Source organism: Fulmarus glacialis, unplaced genomic scaffold, assembly GCF_000690835.1.
Source record: "Fulmarus glacialis isolate BGI_N327 unplaced genomic scaffold, ASM69083v1 scaffold7718, whole genome shotgun sequence".
NCBI lineage: Eukaryota > Metazoa > Chordata > Aves > Procellariiformes > Procellariidae > Fulmarus > Fulmarus glacialis.
The window spans coordinates 32,346-51,013 of NW_009230078.1; the positions used below are offsets into that span (position 1 = coordinate 32,346).

The following is an 18,668-nucleotide window of genomic DNA, read 5'->3' on the forward strand; positions in this document are numbered from 1 at the left end:
GGGAACCTCCTGTGTTTCAGTCTGTGCCCATTGCCTCTGATCCTGTCATTGGACACCACTGAAGAGAGCCTGACCCAGTCCTCTTTGCACCCTCCCTTCAGGTATTTACGTACATGGATGAGATTCCCCTGAGCCTTCTCTTCTCCAGGCTGAACAGGCCCAGCTCTCTCAGCATTTCCTCACAGGACAGATGCTCCAGTCCCCTCATCATCTTCACGGGCCTTCGCTGGACTCTCTCCAGTATGTCCATGTCTCTCGTACTGAGAAGCCCAGCACTCCAGGTGAGACTTCACCAGTGCTGAGCAGAGGGGAAGGATCACCTCCCTTGACCTGTTAGCAATGCTTTACCTAATGCAGCCCAAGACACCATTCACTTCCTTTTCAATACTTCCTCGGTGCAGTATGCTAGGAAGAGAATATTTCCACTTTCTAAAGGAATACACCACCTTGCCTCCACCCTTCAATGTTCAGTAGCAAAACCCGAAATTATAGCTGCACTTAAGACAAGTTTGCTTTACTTTCATCTCCCTCCACTAAAGTATGTAGTTACAAAATTCTCATCAACATAGAGGATGAATAAAGCTTTGCTGCACACAATTAGATCTAATTTTACATAGCTTATGTTACAAGACTTATCTTAAGTGAGGGTTTTTGCTTTCTTCTCTACCATTTCTTTTCCCCAAAACACAAAAGAGATGGCATTTGTTCCCTATGCCTCCATATTCCTCACCTGAACCCTGAGAAAATAAGCACTTTCCTCAGGTTCATTCCTGTGCTAAGTATGTTATCTTAAAATGTTTTGTACTATGTCACAAGCTATTCTCTTCATCTTAAAACTGTTCTACTGGAACTGAATTTCAGAATATTTCTTTGTAATTTCTAGAATAATGTTAATTGGACTATAAAAGAAGTCATCCTGTAAAATCATGAGATTGTCACAACCAAACAAATCATTGTTTAGTTGTCAGATTCTGTGACCTACAAAGGGTGATACCTTTAGTTTTCTTTTCTAAACAACCCAAAACTTGTTTTCCACAGTTAGCATATTTGGCACCATTTACAGCATGTCCCACTCACAACTGTTTGAACTAAAGCAACTGGATTTCTTCAGAAAGCATTATGTAAACAACTGCATAATTTTATATTTAAAATAGCACGTCTGTAGTTCCACTCAGTTCTCAACAGTTAAAAATTGAAGACATTTACAAGCTTCTGTGCTATAAGGAGAGTTTTATTACTCTACTCTTGGCAGATGCAGCAATGGGAACAAAGGTCTTTGTGTTTATTCAGCTGCAAGGCTTTGAAGTAAGCATGGTCTCTGCTTCTCAGGCTTTTGAAGAACACTTAGTACACCAACATTAGCATGGTGAAAACAAGTAAGACCAATTCTTCTCCATTGCTTGGCCTTGCCAACTTTAATACTGAAGACTGTTACGTCCTTTTTTATTTTGATTAGAGTGATCAATTGAAAAGTTGAGAGTCTTACTTTCTACATAACCTTCAGTCCAATAGAAGCCATGTAGTAATAAATCTTATCCTATCAAAATAAGGAAAATTGGATTTCTGTGAAGTAACATACATGAAGACACTTCTGCTGTTTTATGCTCTTACAACCAAATTTCTCAATTCTAATATGGTATTAGAAGTTTTAACATCAAGGTACTCCTCTGCCTCATCCTGCTATAAATTCCGCCAGATGATTCACATGTCCTTTTACCATCCCAACATAATACTGCTAAAGCTCTTTCCAGCACCACCTGTATCCTTGATCAAGCCACGAATTAGTCAAAGGGCAGCACTAATGCCAGAGGAACAGAGACACCAGCTAGCCAAGTGGCACATGCAGAGCAACTGAGCAAACAGCCAAGCATCAGAGGCATCCTGGCCAGCCAGCTCCTGCCTCCTCACTGCTGGGAAAGCCAAAAGCAATGAGCTGCTTCTTGAACAACACCTCTGACTGTCTCTTGGCTGCTGCTATGCCAAAAAGAAAAAGAACAGCTTCGAGGACAGCATGCAGCCTGTGGGCCATGTGTTGTGCAGGCCTGCTCTGTTATTAGTTAGAGAAGGGAAAAATAGAAAATATACGCTTTGATAAGCTGGAAGCCAATACTGCTAATGTAGTATATGAAAGCACATGCAGATTCAGGGAAGAAAAGACACACGAAACAAAACTGTATTACAGGAAAACGCAAACCAATGAGGACAGGAGACTATGAATCAATAGGTAACTAGTTAGTAACAACGGAAGAGGCCAATGGTGGGCCAATGAAAGGTTGGCTAACAGCAAAGACCTTTGAGGTAGAAGGAGTGGAAGAATGAGTCAAAGAGATATTTTTTCAGAAAGGAAGGAAAAAGAAGAATGAGCCATGGCCACTTCAAAAATCCTGCCTCTTCCCAACTGTACCAAGGATTTTTACTCTTTTTCCACTGCAAAATAAGCATTGCCATTAATTGTGTCTTCACCACTAATCTAACCCCAATGAGATGTTCTAGATTTCATAAAATATTCTTCAACACATACAAATGAAATCTCCAAGTCAGAAATACCCGTTCTGCAGAAATGTTGACACTAGTCACCTACATTATTTATGATGAAAGAAGCACATCCCCTCCCCAATTCACCATGATACAATCCACTTTTACTTTCCTTCCTTTTGCTGCTTACTTAACACCGTAACACAGATTATGCACTGCACACAAAAACATAATGATTGCAGAATTTGGATATAGCTTTGCTTGAGGCAATTTGGCTCCATTGCATATGCATTATAACAACCCCAATATACACAATAACATACTATTTTCAACAAACCTCAGTTTTATTTGCTGCACATAACAAATACATTCTGGAAATTAATTAGGAATAGTCAAGACGACTTATCTACTGAATCCCTGATGATTGTGTTGGAAAGTATCTAGTGAATAATGCATGGACTGCAGAAAGATTATCTCATGGTAAAAGAAAACGAACATTACTCAGAAAAGACTGACTTTATTACTATGTTTGCTAGATTGAGGCCAGTTAGGCAACTTGAACCAAGCTTTCTACAGGTGGTCATTAACTCCATTCCTCACCTTCCAGCTGTACAGGTTAGTTCCAAAAACTCTGGGGTCTCTAGTTTGCCAGCACTGTTGGGGGTGTTTTTTGTTTGTTTAATTGCCATCCTTTTTCTTCTCATGCCTCTATAAAATGCAGACTACTTTCTTCTTTCACAAGGAAGGTGTTTCACCAAGTTGGATACAACAACCTGCACAGGAAAGCGCACTGCCAACTAACAGTCTTCACAAGAAGGATGTGAACAGCATGCAGGAGTAAGGCATGGCACCGTAAGATGAACACTTAGTTGACTATCAAATGGATGCTCATTACGCATGCACCACACATCTTGTGTCCTGAGTAAGTCCCACTTATAATTTTTCCACTGAAAAAATTATACAGTGTTATGAAGAAGAACACATCTCAATATATAACCTCAAGGTTGCATTGGCAACCTAAACTTAACATTTCTTAACATCTAACTGTATCTTACTAGTGTTTTTCTAGCAGTGTGTTTATTTGCATGTTTATGCAATTTCCCAATTTTAAAAAACAAGCTGAAAAATTTCCTCGTATTGCATCACTGATGCATCTATTTGTGAACTGCACAGATCCACCAGAGATAACTAAGTAACATAGACGGAACTGATGTTTTCATCTGCAAAAGCAAAACTGAGAAGCTAATGAGATATTTTACAGAAGACTTCTGATGTTTCATCGATGGCAGAACTCTACATTTTCAGTATCTTTAGTTTGATTCAAGGACTTGGAGAGAAATAGGCACATGGATTTGTTCTCTCCACCCTACTTTGCAGCAACTTTGCATTATGCCAACTTGTTTCTTTGTCCCAACTTCTGTGGGGTTTTTTTGTGCAATTCCAGTCCCCATTCTGTGAGTGTCCCACCAACATCTCCTCTCAGCTTCAGTCCCTTTGCTCAGTGTTTCCAAGTTTCTTATCCACTTATCTTCAGCTCAGTTTCTCTAAGCCCACAGCATAAGTCTCTTTTCCCTTATACACCCCTCTGCTCCAATTAACACAGATGCAGCTCTCTTTTTCATTAAATACAGATCCACTTCCATGCTGCTTCAGTCTGAAGTGGAAGAAAAGGAAGGAAGGAAACAAAGCAGATCAGCATTCCTGAGCCTAGATTAGGCCAGAGCAGTAACTGTAAGAATGTACTCAAGCTGGAACATGCCAATGCAGACTACATCTTTGGGAAATTATCTAACATCTAGGAAGTCTCCAGTGGGTCTATATAAACCAGTTTTGCAAAGGTTTAATCAAGTGACAAAATCTGGGCAAATTTTCAGAGAGAGAGCAAAAGGTATATCCTTGACACAACCACCAATCTATCAGATTTAAAGTCTCCATTCCAAACCATAAAGCATTAGTATTATTTAAAGTAAAAGTCACTAAGATTTTTCCCTCGCCTTGTTCTCCAAAGGGCTGAATGACATGGAAAAACTGCATTCCAAGTGGCTAAACTTTGTCAGTATGGACTTAATTTAGAAGCTGACACACAATCAAAACAGACAGCATTACCAGCTTTACCTATGCAAACAAGAACTTAAATTACATGATTCAAAGGGAAAAAAAAAATATAAGAAAGCTTTTTAAACTGTAGTTTAATGCCTGTAAGCACTTTCTTAACACTAATGAAATCCTTTTTCAGAAGTAATTTTCCTTAGCCTCCAATGGGTAAGAGGCACATCAATTTCTTTTTTCTCAAAGAGAAACATAATGCCTCGACTGTAATCTCACAGGCATTAGTAAAGTATTTTAAACAAATCCTATAAGCATTCATGTTAGATGCATGCCTTATTGTCTTTCTAGAAGAAACAGTTATAATTAAAAATTTGTGTTTAGAAAGACACCAATGTTGCTGAAGAATACAGTTTAAGGATACAAAACATAATGACTTTGTGCTAAAAGGATAAAATTATATGATCTCAGTGATACCAAAATCTGTAACTTCCAGCTTCAATAGTAGGATCAGAGGTTAAAATTTTTCTTTTTACATCATGCATCGCTGCCAGTAATAAACATTTCCATAGTGTCACAATTCTGTTGAATGAGAAAATCCAGCCTTCTTGAAAACATGCAGTAAAAAAAAGAAAAGAAAAAGGGGAACACACCTAATTATTTCCCTTTTGCCGAGTTACTTTTCAATCCATAATACAGCCACAACTGAGATCAAAGTAAGCTCATAAGGCGAGTTTCCTTGATATAAAAGAAGAGAGCTGTTGTCAGGACTCAGTGCGAACTGTGTTTGACTTGTGCTCTCTTTCATTTACCAGAAACTGATTTGTTAAACCTTTGAGTACAGGGAGAAACTGCCTTCTTTTCAGCTTTTAAAAAGCATAACAGTTTGAGGGAGTTATTATAGTACTTCATGTGTTAATTCAACAGATACTCATTTCAGTTTTAATTATTAATTAGGTTTTAAATATGACAGCCTTTTGCTGTAAATTTTGCATAATACTACCTACACAATAAATTCCACCTCATGGGAGTTCCTATGCCAACATCTACAGAACACTATAAATACAAGAATTTCAGAAGATTTTAACGTGAATTCGACATCGCTGAACGCCACCAGAGACTAAGTAATTTACAGGTTTGACAGTTCACAGTGACTTCTGATCCTTGAAATGTTTCAAAATCTAATTTTTATATATTTAGTAAAAGGCTATCAAAATAAGCTATGAGCCTAAAGAGAAATCTAGGCACGACAAACAGAAAGTTAATATATGTGGCAAAGCCCAACGCAACATCTCAGATAAGTGCCAATAAAAACAGACTAATTTTAAAGCAATGATATTGTTTCATTTCCATTTGCAAAATTAAAGTGAGTATATACTCTGTATATTCTACAAGATGACACATACCAGAAGGCTCCTTTTTTCCTGCCTCTCGAACAGTTTTCCCTTCTTGGTGTAATGCCAGCCAGAACTAATGAAACACTACACAATTCACTGCTATTACCTGCATCATGGGATACTTTGTTTCAGCGGGACTTCCAAATCCATTAACGCCAATGAAGCTGGTGCTAAAGTAGGAATCTGTGAGACTAGCATCAGCTAACCCACCGCCATCTATTCCGGGAACTAAAAGAAAAAAAGAAAAGTGTTTCAGAAAAAATTTAGTTTACCATGCGTTTATTTGCTAATATCTCTCCTATTTTTTTTTTGGCAGGGGGGTACAATGGGAAAAGGTCGGTAACACTATTTCAAACCTATCTTCTCAGCAAAACAACTAAAAACATATTAGTGCACAGAACGAGTAAGAAACTTTATGAAAGAGGTTGCTAAATGACAGCATATGCAGCATGAAGTTACAGCACAAATACAGAAAGATGCAGAAAAGTAAGAAGTTTTGACAGAAACGATGAAGAGTTTGAACTGTAGAAACAAGAATAACAAGGCAAGTAATGATATCAGAAAGAAAATAAATCAACTAAAAAAAACTAGAAGGCAAGCTTATTTTAAGAAAACCTATATTCTTGCATATAAATCTTGAAAATATATCTGTCGAGTAGAGTTTTTAACTGGATGTACTGCTTCTTTTAAAGGGTAACACACAGAAAATGTACATTTAAAAATATCTCAAGTCCTTTCAACAAAGCACAAACACTTTAAAAGCTTCCTTAAGAGCATAAGACTATTTTTATTATCTCATACTTCATAAAGTGGCAACAATTTTATGAAATGTGGCCAAAAAACTCTTTTGGACTGAAAGCAAGCGTGAAGGATGTAAGAAGAAATAAATCCCCTGTCTAGAAACAAGGGCCTTGACGTACAAGCACAGTACTTTAACCACAAATAAATGAATTCAATACTGTGAGACTACAGAGAACAAGAAGCAGTCATAATTAACACAAAACACTCAAGCAGGTATTACTTCGGTAACAAAAAAAAAGAGTTTACAATGGTATACGAGCTATATTTCAAATTAAGCTTCCACAAAAACACCCACAGCAAATTATAAAGACACTAATCAGTATGGCCAGGCCACTGCAAGCCAACAGGCATGAGTAATTGGTAGCTCCAAGGCAGGAAGGCACACATCCAGCTCAGAAGAACATCCTGTACCAAACTATCCGACTTGAACTTCTGGGAGGACTCGCAGCCAGCAGGCGACACCTGGAAACAACTTCCTGATCCTACTCCTCAAAGGAAATAAAATGTGACTTTGTGGCAGAGCTAAAGGAAGGCAGATTATAACCCTCAAATTTCATCAGAATCGGAATTTTCCCTCCAAAAGAGACTACATAACCTGGTGAGCCATTTCCATGCTGTAGGCACAGGAAACAGCAAAAGTAGTACAGCCGGATGAAATCATAGGAAGAGCTGTAAGAGGAAGATGACTAGCAGCATCCATACTACAGACAGATGGAAACGCCGCCCAGCTGCACTCCCTGAGACTGGAGCTGTGTGAACTAGCCAACCAGGGGCAACACCAACAGCACCTCAAATGAAGAGCTCTGTGTGGAGAGAGATCAAATAAACCGAGTACTTCAGTCGCAACGCAGACCAGCTTTGCAAGAGAAAGATTCTTACAATATCGCTGACAAATCTAGAACGTTATTTGCATACTCTGCAGGTGTGAGGGAGACACCTAAGGAACTTTAAAGATGCTAATTACTAATGAATTGCAATATGTTGGGGGTTTTTTTTTAAAGTTTTAAAAGTTAGCTAAGAGAATAGGAAAATAAAACTCCCTCCACTATCTATGCCCTAGATCCTCCTTCATAAGGAGCAGCCACTTCACAAGTCCTCTTGCTACATCCCTAAAAAAGACAAAGCTTTTTCGCTTTGTCTTTTAAACATCTGTCCCTCTTTTGCCTTCATTTGGGAAATTTACATTCAAAAGCCTAGGAAAAGTATTGTATGGTTGAACTACAGCATCAGGGAAAATATTAATGTCTGCAGTAATGCCAATTACTGTCTCATCCTACCTGCTACAGTCAGTCCATAACTCGCACTGTGAAGGTTAGCATTTTAACACAATCGTTTTCTGGCATCATGAAAAATACTACAACTCTCTCATACAAGAAAACCAGAAGATAGCAAATCCGTGTTTAATTATTAGTAGTTTCAGTCTAGTTTGCACTTAAATTATTCAGGGTTCACAGGGTGTTTTTTATTTATTTTAAAAATGCACTTTCAATATAGCTTTCTCTGCCTGCATTTCAGCCATTACCAAAAACTGCTGCAGTTTTTATGCTACATCTTGACTGTAAAAGAGCAAGAAAAACTGTTTAATTTCCAGGAACAACTGTCATTTCAAGGTACACTATATAATTTTAGCAGTATATCTGCTATTTCATCTTATACTTCTGTCAGACACTCCAGATTTTATCCATTTTTTAACAAACTAGCAAGCGACTCCCTCAGATTACACCATCAGCTTTACAAATCCTTCAGCCTCTGTTCAAGAATTAAGAAACAGCCGATTCTTTCTGCTTCTCCCACCACTCCTCACTATGCTAGAGTCACCATAAGAACCCACATACCTTCATTTCTCTGTTGCACACATACAGTTAATGCACAAAATCCTCAAAACTGGAAAGACGCAAGTGAAAGCTTGCAAATTTTGCCACTATCAGCAGTAAGGGATGTGAAGAGCCCCTTCAGTGTGAAAAAACACCAGAGCTGACCTCCAATAGCTCCAGACAGCTGGTACAGCTGCAGTCACCCATTATCCAAACAAAGCACTGGAGCCAGTGCAGGTAGCCTTGCTAGGGCACACAGTACCAGGTGCTCTGCTCCTAGTCTAGCTGAAGCATTCTAAGTGCCAGGCAGCTCAAGCTGCAAGCAGGAGCAGACTTCAGGCAGCAACCCCAGAGCTGAGCAAGGCTGAAGACGCTGCTGGGAATGACAAAGTTGATCTTTTGACACTGCTGCCTTTCTACTGCTGGTATTTGCTATGCAAGCCTATCCAAACCACTTAAAGCTGCTCAAAGCTACAATGTAGGCTTTCTATTGACACACTGATATCTAACTGGGCACTCCAGATAGCAAAAGCTACTCCAGAATATTTTCTTTCATCTAGCTGTATGAAGACCATCTCTCTACTGAAGTGCAATGGTTTGGCCATACTGATCAGCCTCCTGGTGCCGTTACTACAAATTGCTCTACTCCAGTGCTGATCCACCTTTGTACCACTCAATTCTACTGGTACCATAGCAATTTCAAGACGGCTTTCAACTATGAGGCTTTCTATTGTCCTCTTCCAAACGGTCTAGAAACACACCTCTAGCAGAGGGACCAAGACCCCAAAAAAACATATTCTGCAGGAATAATCAAAAGAAAACCATCAGAAGTAAGCTCAGTGGAGCAGAGGGCAGTTTTCTTGGCAGTAGCTCGTATTCAGAACAGCATGCTCTAGAAGTGTAAGTACAACTATTGCCTTCAAAAGAAAACTCAACACTAGCTTCCTTAAACTTGCTTCTTTAAACTAACTTCCCTATAGTAACAAGCAAGAAAATTAAGACTAAACAGAAAAGACGCAGCTTACATAGGTACAAAGAAAAAAAAAAGGAATTCCTGCATTGCCTATAGAACCAAAAAAGAGTGTTCACTACGTACTCCATTTCTGTTCAAAGAAGGGACATTGAGCTGTTACAGAGATGAAAGCTCAGCAAATACCTAAACAGCCAAGGCAGTTTTACTCTATTTGGCACCTGGCCTTCTCCATTAGAAGTAGAAGGCTTTTATCCTCCTTCTGCCAGACATTTGGCAAATCATAAATTCTCACTTGCTTCTGCAGGACCACAGTAGTTCAGAGCATGAAAAAAGAAAAGTGATTTTTCATAAGCAATCCACAGGAGAAGGTCTTCAGAAATAGGCACACTTCACCACACAAGCAGTCTGGTATTAAAAAAAAATAGAAGTCTAAGCTGGAAAGAGAAGATCTTAGTCCTTATAAAATCTTTATTCTCATGTGTTTACTAATTTATATTAGACCCTGCGTTCGATTTGTCTATCCAGATCTTTCCTATATAACAATTGTGAGCACACACTTTCAAACACTCTGCACATAGCGCTGTTAGAATGACAGATAAAAAACTTCTAAGGCTTATGTCTTTTTCTCTTTTAAAGAATTGATTATAACTTTAGGTAAGTAAGTTTAGACAATTTTAGGAAAGTCTTGAATTGGCTATTTTTGCTAAAGGAACATGCCTTTCTCTTGTGTAACAGTACTATCCATGCATTGAAGTTGCATATATTTTCAACGGGCTTTTCCTTGGAGAGAAGCAACAACTTCCTTATAAAAGTAGAAAGGTTGACTAGGCAGGTCTGAGAAGAAAGGATGGATGTGCGAGGGAACAACCAGGAATCCAGTGGGGGGAAAAAATGCTAACACGTTATGTAAGCACATATGTGAAAAAAAGAAGAAATTTCTAAATTCCATCAATATTAAAGCCAGAAGGTACATCCTGGCAATTCTGGAAAGAAATTAAATAAAACATCTTGAGAAATTCAGAAGATGTTTTCTACTTTTTATACACACATTATCTAATAATTTTTTGCTTGGTGAGTAACACTGCAGCTTAATGTGACAACTGCAATTAAAAATAAATATCTTCTTATATAATTCTTCTCCCACAGAATTTTAGCAGAAAGTAGGCTTCCCGTCAGATGCAGGCACCAAAGAGGAAAAAACCCAGATAGTTATTTTTGCCTTAGTTATTACAAACACATTTTTCAGGAACAAAGGATCTCATCACAGCCCAAGTGCTTGAGTACTACTGTGGTGAACTCAACACACATGCTTCAACCACAGAATCAGTGGGTTTTGGTTGGTTTTAGTTTAATGCTCATCTTGTCTAATATTAGCACTATCTGAATACTAATACTACCTGAAAAGATGTCATTTCTGATATTTTCATTCTAACATTTTACTAACCAGTAAACAAATACTGTAATATCCTATACAGCTTCTTTTATGAACTTAGTATCAGCACTGATCATCTCAGAAACTGTTCTTAATATAAAAAAGGATCCTTTACAGTAATATGATATATTGCTCCAAAAATGAATGGGCTAAAGTAAGATCACAACAGATTTTTGTTGACATATTTTTCAAAACAACAATTTAAAGACTTCTGGCGAGGTAATAAAATACGGATTGAAATAATTCATTTTGCTATTATCACTGCTTAAAAAACTATACTACAATTATTTTTATGCTGGGAAAAAAGTTTATATAGAGAGGTAATCTTGATTTAAACTCCCAGCACTGCAACAGTGCAGGCACTTTTCACCTCAACACAGCTCGGTAAATTGAATCATAGGTTCATTGCATACATGTGCATACAAAGGACAAGGTGTTATCTCAGCTAGATATAAAGCAGTAAAAACTGCAGTGCCATACCACCGGTGGAATTTTACACAGAGATAGCTATCCTAATATTGAGACAAGAACAATAAAACTTTTATACAAAGCCTATCTATGGCAAGTCATTTAAGACTTGTGTCCTTTTAGTCTCCTAGATGCACCAAGGTGTCAGAGGAGCTTATACTTGTCCTACTTTGTTTGGTACTGACATGTTTGTATCAGGAAATAATCATGTGCTTGTGGTACTAACCTCACTTGTACACTTCTGTAGCAGTTCACAAGCACTACACATACTAGTATGTGCATCTCAGTGTTACTTTCTCTGCGGTGTCACTACTGTTGCAACTTGTTAGGGAAAGTGGATTCTCTGATGTTTTTACGCCTCTCGCATTTAATACAATGTTTTTGAAACACAGACTAGGAAGCACTGAAATAGAGACAACAGACAAAGAAAGTGAACGACACCCTCAGGCATGAGGAGCAAAAGTAAAAGCACACGCCTGAGTTAGGATGCTGTGACAGAGAGTGCAGTTGGAGGGCAGACAGCACAAATGAACCAAGTTGGCTGAAAGGCAGACAGGAAGGAAAACAGTTTGGGAAATGCTGCCTTATTTACAAACACTCCCACAAGGCGATGAGATATTCATGGGCAAGCAAAGGAAAACAGCAATCTTTACCATAATATTAAATCACTGGGGTGTCTTTTTTTTTTTTTTTTTTTTAATCTCGCATATCATAGAAGCATCTGATAAAGACTGAAAAAAAGGATAGGTGCCATCTTTTTGCTCTGTAAAAATCTTAGTACAGAGTCTAGAGCAGCAGGACTCCTCGTCATGGACCAAGTCCAAAAGCATAGTGATAATAGAAATTAAAATTGATACTTTCGAAAGAGTTATCAGAACTACTCTGTTATCAGAAACAGCAATTCAAAGTAATGCAATTACTTAATATCATAGCTTTCAGAGCTAACCCTCTCCAAAAGCTTTCACAATTCCTAATATATTGCATCAAATTATTTAATAAACTGCATCAAATTCTTCAAAGCACACGTTTAACCTTTTGTTTTTAATAGTCTCCCTGTACCTAAAACTCAACCTTTTTTTTATATAAATAGTTGTATGAAACACTTGCAGATAACCTGAACAGACCCTTAGGACATTCTTTACAGCAGTGGGGGAGAATGCATAAAAGAAAGGAAAGGTCTTCCTGCCAGTTGCATCAGCATTAGACCAACTGAAGTTAAGGGAGCCTACCCACAGACTACAGGAATTGCATATCACATAACCAACCTGATAACAACTTCTACAATGCATGTCTCTACCCTCACTTTTGTGTACCTGTACTTTGTTTCTAAATCTCTATTCTCAAATTTTAAAAAAAAGGTTAGGAGTAAAAGGCTGTTAGGAAGCAAATTAAAAAATACAATTAGCTTCTAAGCACAAAGTATCTTTGAAGATCAAACAAAACAATTACATAATTGGAACTTTTTTAACTCCTGAAAGACGGATGGAACAAACACAGGCGTGCGCGCGCACACACACAGAGTGTGATCTACTCCAACTCATCTCCAATACACAGTGATTCACCACACCATTTTTCTGGTGGTGTAATGCATTACATCTTTACTAGAAAGCAACAGATCAGGAAAACATCAGCCACATCAGCTTATTATCTAAATCTCTCCACTGACCCCCTTTTCATCAGCTGCCTCACAACCAAGATTATTTTTTCTGCTTTTGAGGTTCTACAGAAGTGCTTCTGCCTCTGTTTACCACCCCACCCTCACTTACCATTTGTCCACTTTTCCCGCAGCAGTCTAAATTTGCTTCTAGGCGGTTCCTTACACATGGAACTCTTTCTGAGCTGGTCCCCAAGGTCACTATTTTCTGGGCATTCAAATCCTTCCTGAAGGCCCACTCCTACAGTGATACCTACAAAAAATCAGTTATCTAATACCTGCTAAATAGAAACTAAATGGGGATGCTCTGTATCTTAAAAAACATTATCAAAACTTCGAATTATTAAGATACAGCATATAGAGTTTGCTTACATAATGTAACTATCCCACACACCCCCTCCTTTTCATCATTGCCTTTGAAGTAGAAAAACAATTACAACAGTAATAGTGCTTTCTTTACATTCTTCAATACCCAACACAAAGTGGGTACTACCAGAAACAAATAATTACCAGTACTCCTCAGGTATCTGTAATTCCTGTGGAATATTTGAACTTTGAATGATTCCCCATACAAGAAGGAAAACCCACAAAGTATATAAACAGATACAATCAGTTTCAAAGCCAATTAACAGTGTATTTTTTTTTAAAAAGTTTCATAAGCTAAACCTGCCCCTCTCAAAATCCCTTATAACTTTGCAGATTGAGAAATTTCTCCTTTCCTCCTTCTTTTTTTTCCCTTAGCTTCCCCTAATAATTTTCCTTCCCATTTCATTTCCACATGAAACATGTAAAAGCGAAAAGAAAATCCATGTCTGTAATTTCCTGATTTCTGGAGTTGACATATGAGACAAAGAGTGATTAAGTGAAATCACTAATTTTCATTTTCTCCCATGCATCTTTAACTGGTTATTGTTTTTACTCTTCAATTCTCAGTTGTCTGTAACCATCTCCAAATGTCCCAAATGTCTCTTCAATTCTCAGAATTGTCTCCCCATTTCTTAAAAATATTCAAAGCAAACCAAGATAAAAATTGTATCATCTATCAACTCCTGGAAAAGGCATCAGGAAAATTAAAAGGGGAATCATCTCTCTAAAAAGAAAACTGAGGTATACAACAACTAATACAGCATCACTTGCAAAAAGTACAAACAGGTTTGGAAAAAGAATTCTCAACCATACACCTTTACTATAAAACCTGTTTTCTGTATACAAGCGAAGAAACAAACCCAGGGAAAAGTGACCAGTATGTGACATACCACAACTATACTTATATTTAACAGTTTGAGATGTCTGTCTGTTTCTGAATACTTCAAGCTGTAAATACTGAAATGTTACCAAAGAGAAGAAAAATCCGTATTTAGAATAATCCTGACCATTGTTTCATCACATTAAGAAGGGTAATCCAACAGATTACCTTTAGTATCTGTTCTGCTGAATAGCTTATCTTTCCATTTTTTCTATATTCACTGCTTCATTTTGTTTAAAAAGGAATGGACTGGTAAAGACTTAAACACCTGTTAAAAAGCAGAAAATATACAAATATATAGGTCTTTCCACTTCAGGCCTAGCATATTTATGGATTTCACAAAACCTAAGCTGTAATGCTTACTAAGCTAACCACCAAGCGATTGCATACAGAATTGCTACAGCAGTGGCCTCTATCCACTACTGCTATGACCGGCCACATAACATGCGGGTGGCAGGCTGCAAAAACAGTCATAATGTTTTTATTAGGCTAACCCAATGCAACCCAAGCCTTAATGCCCTTTTCCACCTTCTCACAGGCTGGCAACAAAGTCTATTCACAGACAGGCTTTCTTAGCAGCTGTGGAGAAACACAGAATGAGGCCGCTTGGGGAAGTTTCGTGGGCACCTCTCAGAAACACAGGCCTACATTTCGACCACAGATTTCCTAGGAGGACTTGGAGAAAGGCTTTATGGTAGAGAACCAGATGAAAACATCTCACGAGGAGAGGGTGAGCTAACCTCTGGCATGGGGATCTCGGGCAGCAGCAGCAGCACTGCTGCCGTGGCCAGCTCCTCCGCCGGCAGCTCCGCAGACAGCAGCACCCACCCACCAATGCTGCTGCCGCCGACGGGACCGGAGAGCACCTGGAGCTCCTCAGCTCAGCACCTCTGTGTTTCGGTCGCATTTACAGGAATCAAAGACAAGATGAACAAGAGAGCGCTATGTATCATGTACTTTATGGCAAAAAGCAGGGTGGAAGTTAGCAAAGATTTAGAGCTCAGCTCTATCTCAGCTCGTATCTATTAATATATAATACGAGGTCTTACATGCAAAAGAATATTACATCTGTTAAACTACCTGAAAGCTAACAGATACAATTGCAGGTGCCCATGCAACTTTAACTTGTGCAATTTATGTATAGACATGATACATTTTAATACCACAATGACATTTTTCTCTACACCCTCCCTCACTTAGTGTCAAGAAGGGACAGTGCTCTAGGAATGAGCCAGCAGTGTGCAGCAAAGGAGGCTGCCGGTTTGCTTCTTGCAGAAGTTGGAAAGTGCCAGAGAGAACAGATACAAGAGGAGAAATTTTTCATGCTATTATGCCCCCGACCCATCCTTCCCTGGGCTGTTCCTTAAAACCCTACTAATCAATCCTATCTTTTCCCCTAAATGCCAAACAACAGTCATCTCCCCACCTCTGCTCCTTCTACAGCCTTCTCAGACTAGGTACTGCTGCCACTGCTGCTCACTGGGCTGACACGTGGGATTATACGTCTATTAGAAAAGCACCATGTCCAGATTTTGGCAGCTAACAAATCCAGAGGAAAGTTTTTTCTATTTTTTCTTCCCTTTTTTTTTGTCACAGAGGTCCTATGTGAAAAGGATTAATTTTTTTTTTTTAAATCAAACTTCAGACAGGTAATACCAACTATACGTTTCCTGTTTTGTAGACAGTCAGCTGGCCACCTTACATATGGAAGGTGAACCACACAGAAGGCTGAGCGCTCACAGCTCTGGGGGAAGAAATAGGAACAGTGCTTTGAACACATGTGCTCCAAATGTCAAGTAGTTTGGGAGCAGGGGGCAGCAGTGCTAGCTTCTGAGAGCAGGCAGAGCTCATCAGCGTGGTCAGTCTCGTTTCCCAAGAACATAAAAAGCCACACAGTCAGGCCAAAGCCACATTTAGCCCACTACCTCATCTCTGACACTGGATGGCTGTGGATATGTCGACAAAAGCATAAGCATGAGACAAGCATACAGCAGGATTTCCCAGCAGGCTCTCAGCCATATGTAGGGGAAGATGTCTGATTCAGAGATTATTTTTTTGCATTTAATAATCTCAAGCAGAGTCTTCTTCCAAGAATATCTGATCACTTTTGGAATCCCTGTCAGATGTTAGTATCCAAAACATCTATGGCACAGAATAGCTTAACCACACACCATGCGAGAAACTTCTCTTGGTTAGCTCTGACAATGTCACCTGTTCATTCCACTTCATACGCTCATATTGAAATACTTCTGCACTGGAGTATTTCTCGTATTCATCTCCTCCTTAACACTCAATGTTCCTATCACCTATGTTGTGAAAATAAGTCGGTATTTGGGGAGCCTTTGTGATTACCACAGAAAAACCTATAAGTAAATTAATAATCCTGTACTCAAAGCAGGATTAGAGTAACATGCATGTTAGAATGAGGCACTGACCCACTTTTAACAATAAATAGGACTACAGTTAATTAGTCAATGAGCACTATCTGCTCTGTGCACTGAATGAGGCTGCGGTCCAGTGAGGAAGGAGGAAAAGAAGGTGGCATCCACAGCCACATAACTGAAGACCACCAAATACTTTTCAACAGGGAAGACAGTCGCTGAGACTGTACAGGCAGATGATTTTTGGCAATTCCTAATTTCATGTTCTTAACCTTAGAATTTTATTATTTAATACAACTTCATGTATTACCTCCTACATCCATAGAAATAAAACTTTCATTCCATCCATTTGGAAATCATACTGTTAACACCACAGGTCATCAGCAAGGTAAGGATTTTAGATATTAGCTTGTCAGAACCTACACAGATCAACCTCAGATTTTGAACAACTATTTTCCTTATTTGTTTCTCAAATGTATACCGAAGCAAGAAAGCTTAGAAGCGAGACTTGGCCCACTCCCCGGCTCTTCAACTTCAATTTCTCTCTCTTTCCTTTCCTTACTCTTTTTTCCTAGCTAGTCTCCTTTCTGTAAGATCTTCTTCTACCAGTCCAAGCCTTTGCCTCCCGTAACTTCAAGTGAGGTGGCTTTCCCAGCAGGTAATCACTGATAACACTGGAGTGGGTTTGTTCATTCTTGGTGCCCTCACTCCTCACAATGGGTGCAACTGCAGAGAGCTCTACGTAGTTTTAAACCTCTGACACATTCAATAGAAGCAAGTTTTTCAAATAATTTAACTGCTGAGCACTATCAACTTTTGAGCACACACAAATTCTGAGGGTTTTTTTTTTTTAGATTTAGGGCTTGGGCCTTTTGGAATTCTTTCTTACAAGAACAGCCTCCATACAGGAGCTTTTACCTCCAAGCCAAATCATGCACCCTCTCCCCAAGCCTGGGTCCCCTAGTTTAATAGATTTTAGTGATTTCCTTTTGCATAGGGAAAAAGTGTACTTTGTGCTTAACTCTGTCCAAAAAAAAAAATGAACAAAGATCAACTTATCGCTGCTGAATCTCTCCAAGATATTTCTACCTGTAAAAAAAAAAAAATGAAAGGCAAGAAAGACTTCAGCTTGAATAACTGAAGTTTGACAAAATGATCAAAATCTGAAAATAGTGTCTTTTAATAGAAAGCACTAAGCAATTTTATATTATAGGCTCCTCCTGGAAGCACAGACATGACCATGCTGTATTAATGTAAGATACTGACAAGCTACCAACTACAGAGATAATACTGCTCAGTGGCACAAGCTCACCACACCTGGCAAAATAGCAGTTGCAGGTTCCTGAAACACGTATCAAGCACTAAAAGGCTACATACAGGATCTTCAGCATGGTTGCATCTTAATTTCAGAAAAGGCATGGTTGTGACCATTTAGTAGTTGAGTCGTTTAATGTAAACAAATACCAGGTTTATGACAGAAATCAATAATGCAACCAAGCTTAACATACTCATTTAAAGGGGCATCTGAAGAAGCATCTTTTCCTAGCTGCCAAGTGCTGCTTTACCTACAACAGAATGGTTATTAAAAACCAGTTTGCTGCAAACACCATATAACTATTGGACCGCACGTTAGGAAGATGCATAACCAACCAGTAACAACAATGCCGCTCTGCATGGCATACATGCAATCTGAACTCTCACCATTTGAGAAAAGGCTGCGTATGAAGGCTGAAGCAGCCTTGGAAAAAAAAAATTCAGAAGCAATTTCTGCTCACAGTAGCAGACAATGTAGATATATATGTAATTATTTATAAAATTATCTTCTGTTTTTTTAAAATATTTCAGCTGGAACATTTAAAACTTCCAAGAGCTGAAACTCGGCATAGATTGTTTGGAGGAGCCCATCCAAGAGTACTATTCCGGAAAGCGCTGCCTCCCTGCTACCACCCTCCCTGCCTGACTTTGGGCAGGGAGGTCCAGT

The 18,668-nt window shown here is 38.8% G+C and overlaps 1 protein-coding gene across 1 annotated transcript in view; it reads right to left on the bottom strand.

Moving 5' to 3' along the window:
* LOC104081363 (PAB-dependent poly(A)-specific ribonuclease subunit PAN3 {ECO:0000255|HAMAP-Rule:MF_03181}-like) overlaps positions 1-13,313 on the bottom strand; it is a gene marked incomplete at both ends in the record, with an annotated part of 39,254 nt that extends 25,941 nt beyond the window's left edge. The window contains 2 exons of the mRNA XM_009584085.1: positions 6,025-6,146; positions 13,173-13,313. Of these exons, the coding sequence (XP_009582380.1) occupies positions 6,025-6,146; positions 13,173-13,313 (263 nt within the window). The remainder of the gene's footprint in view (positions 1-6,024; positions 6,147-13,172) is intronic.
* Positions 13,314-18,668: the final 5,355 nt, after the last annotated feature.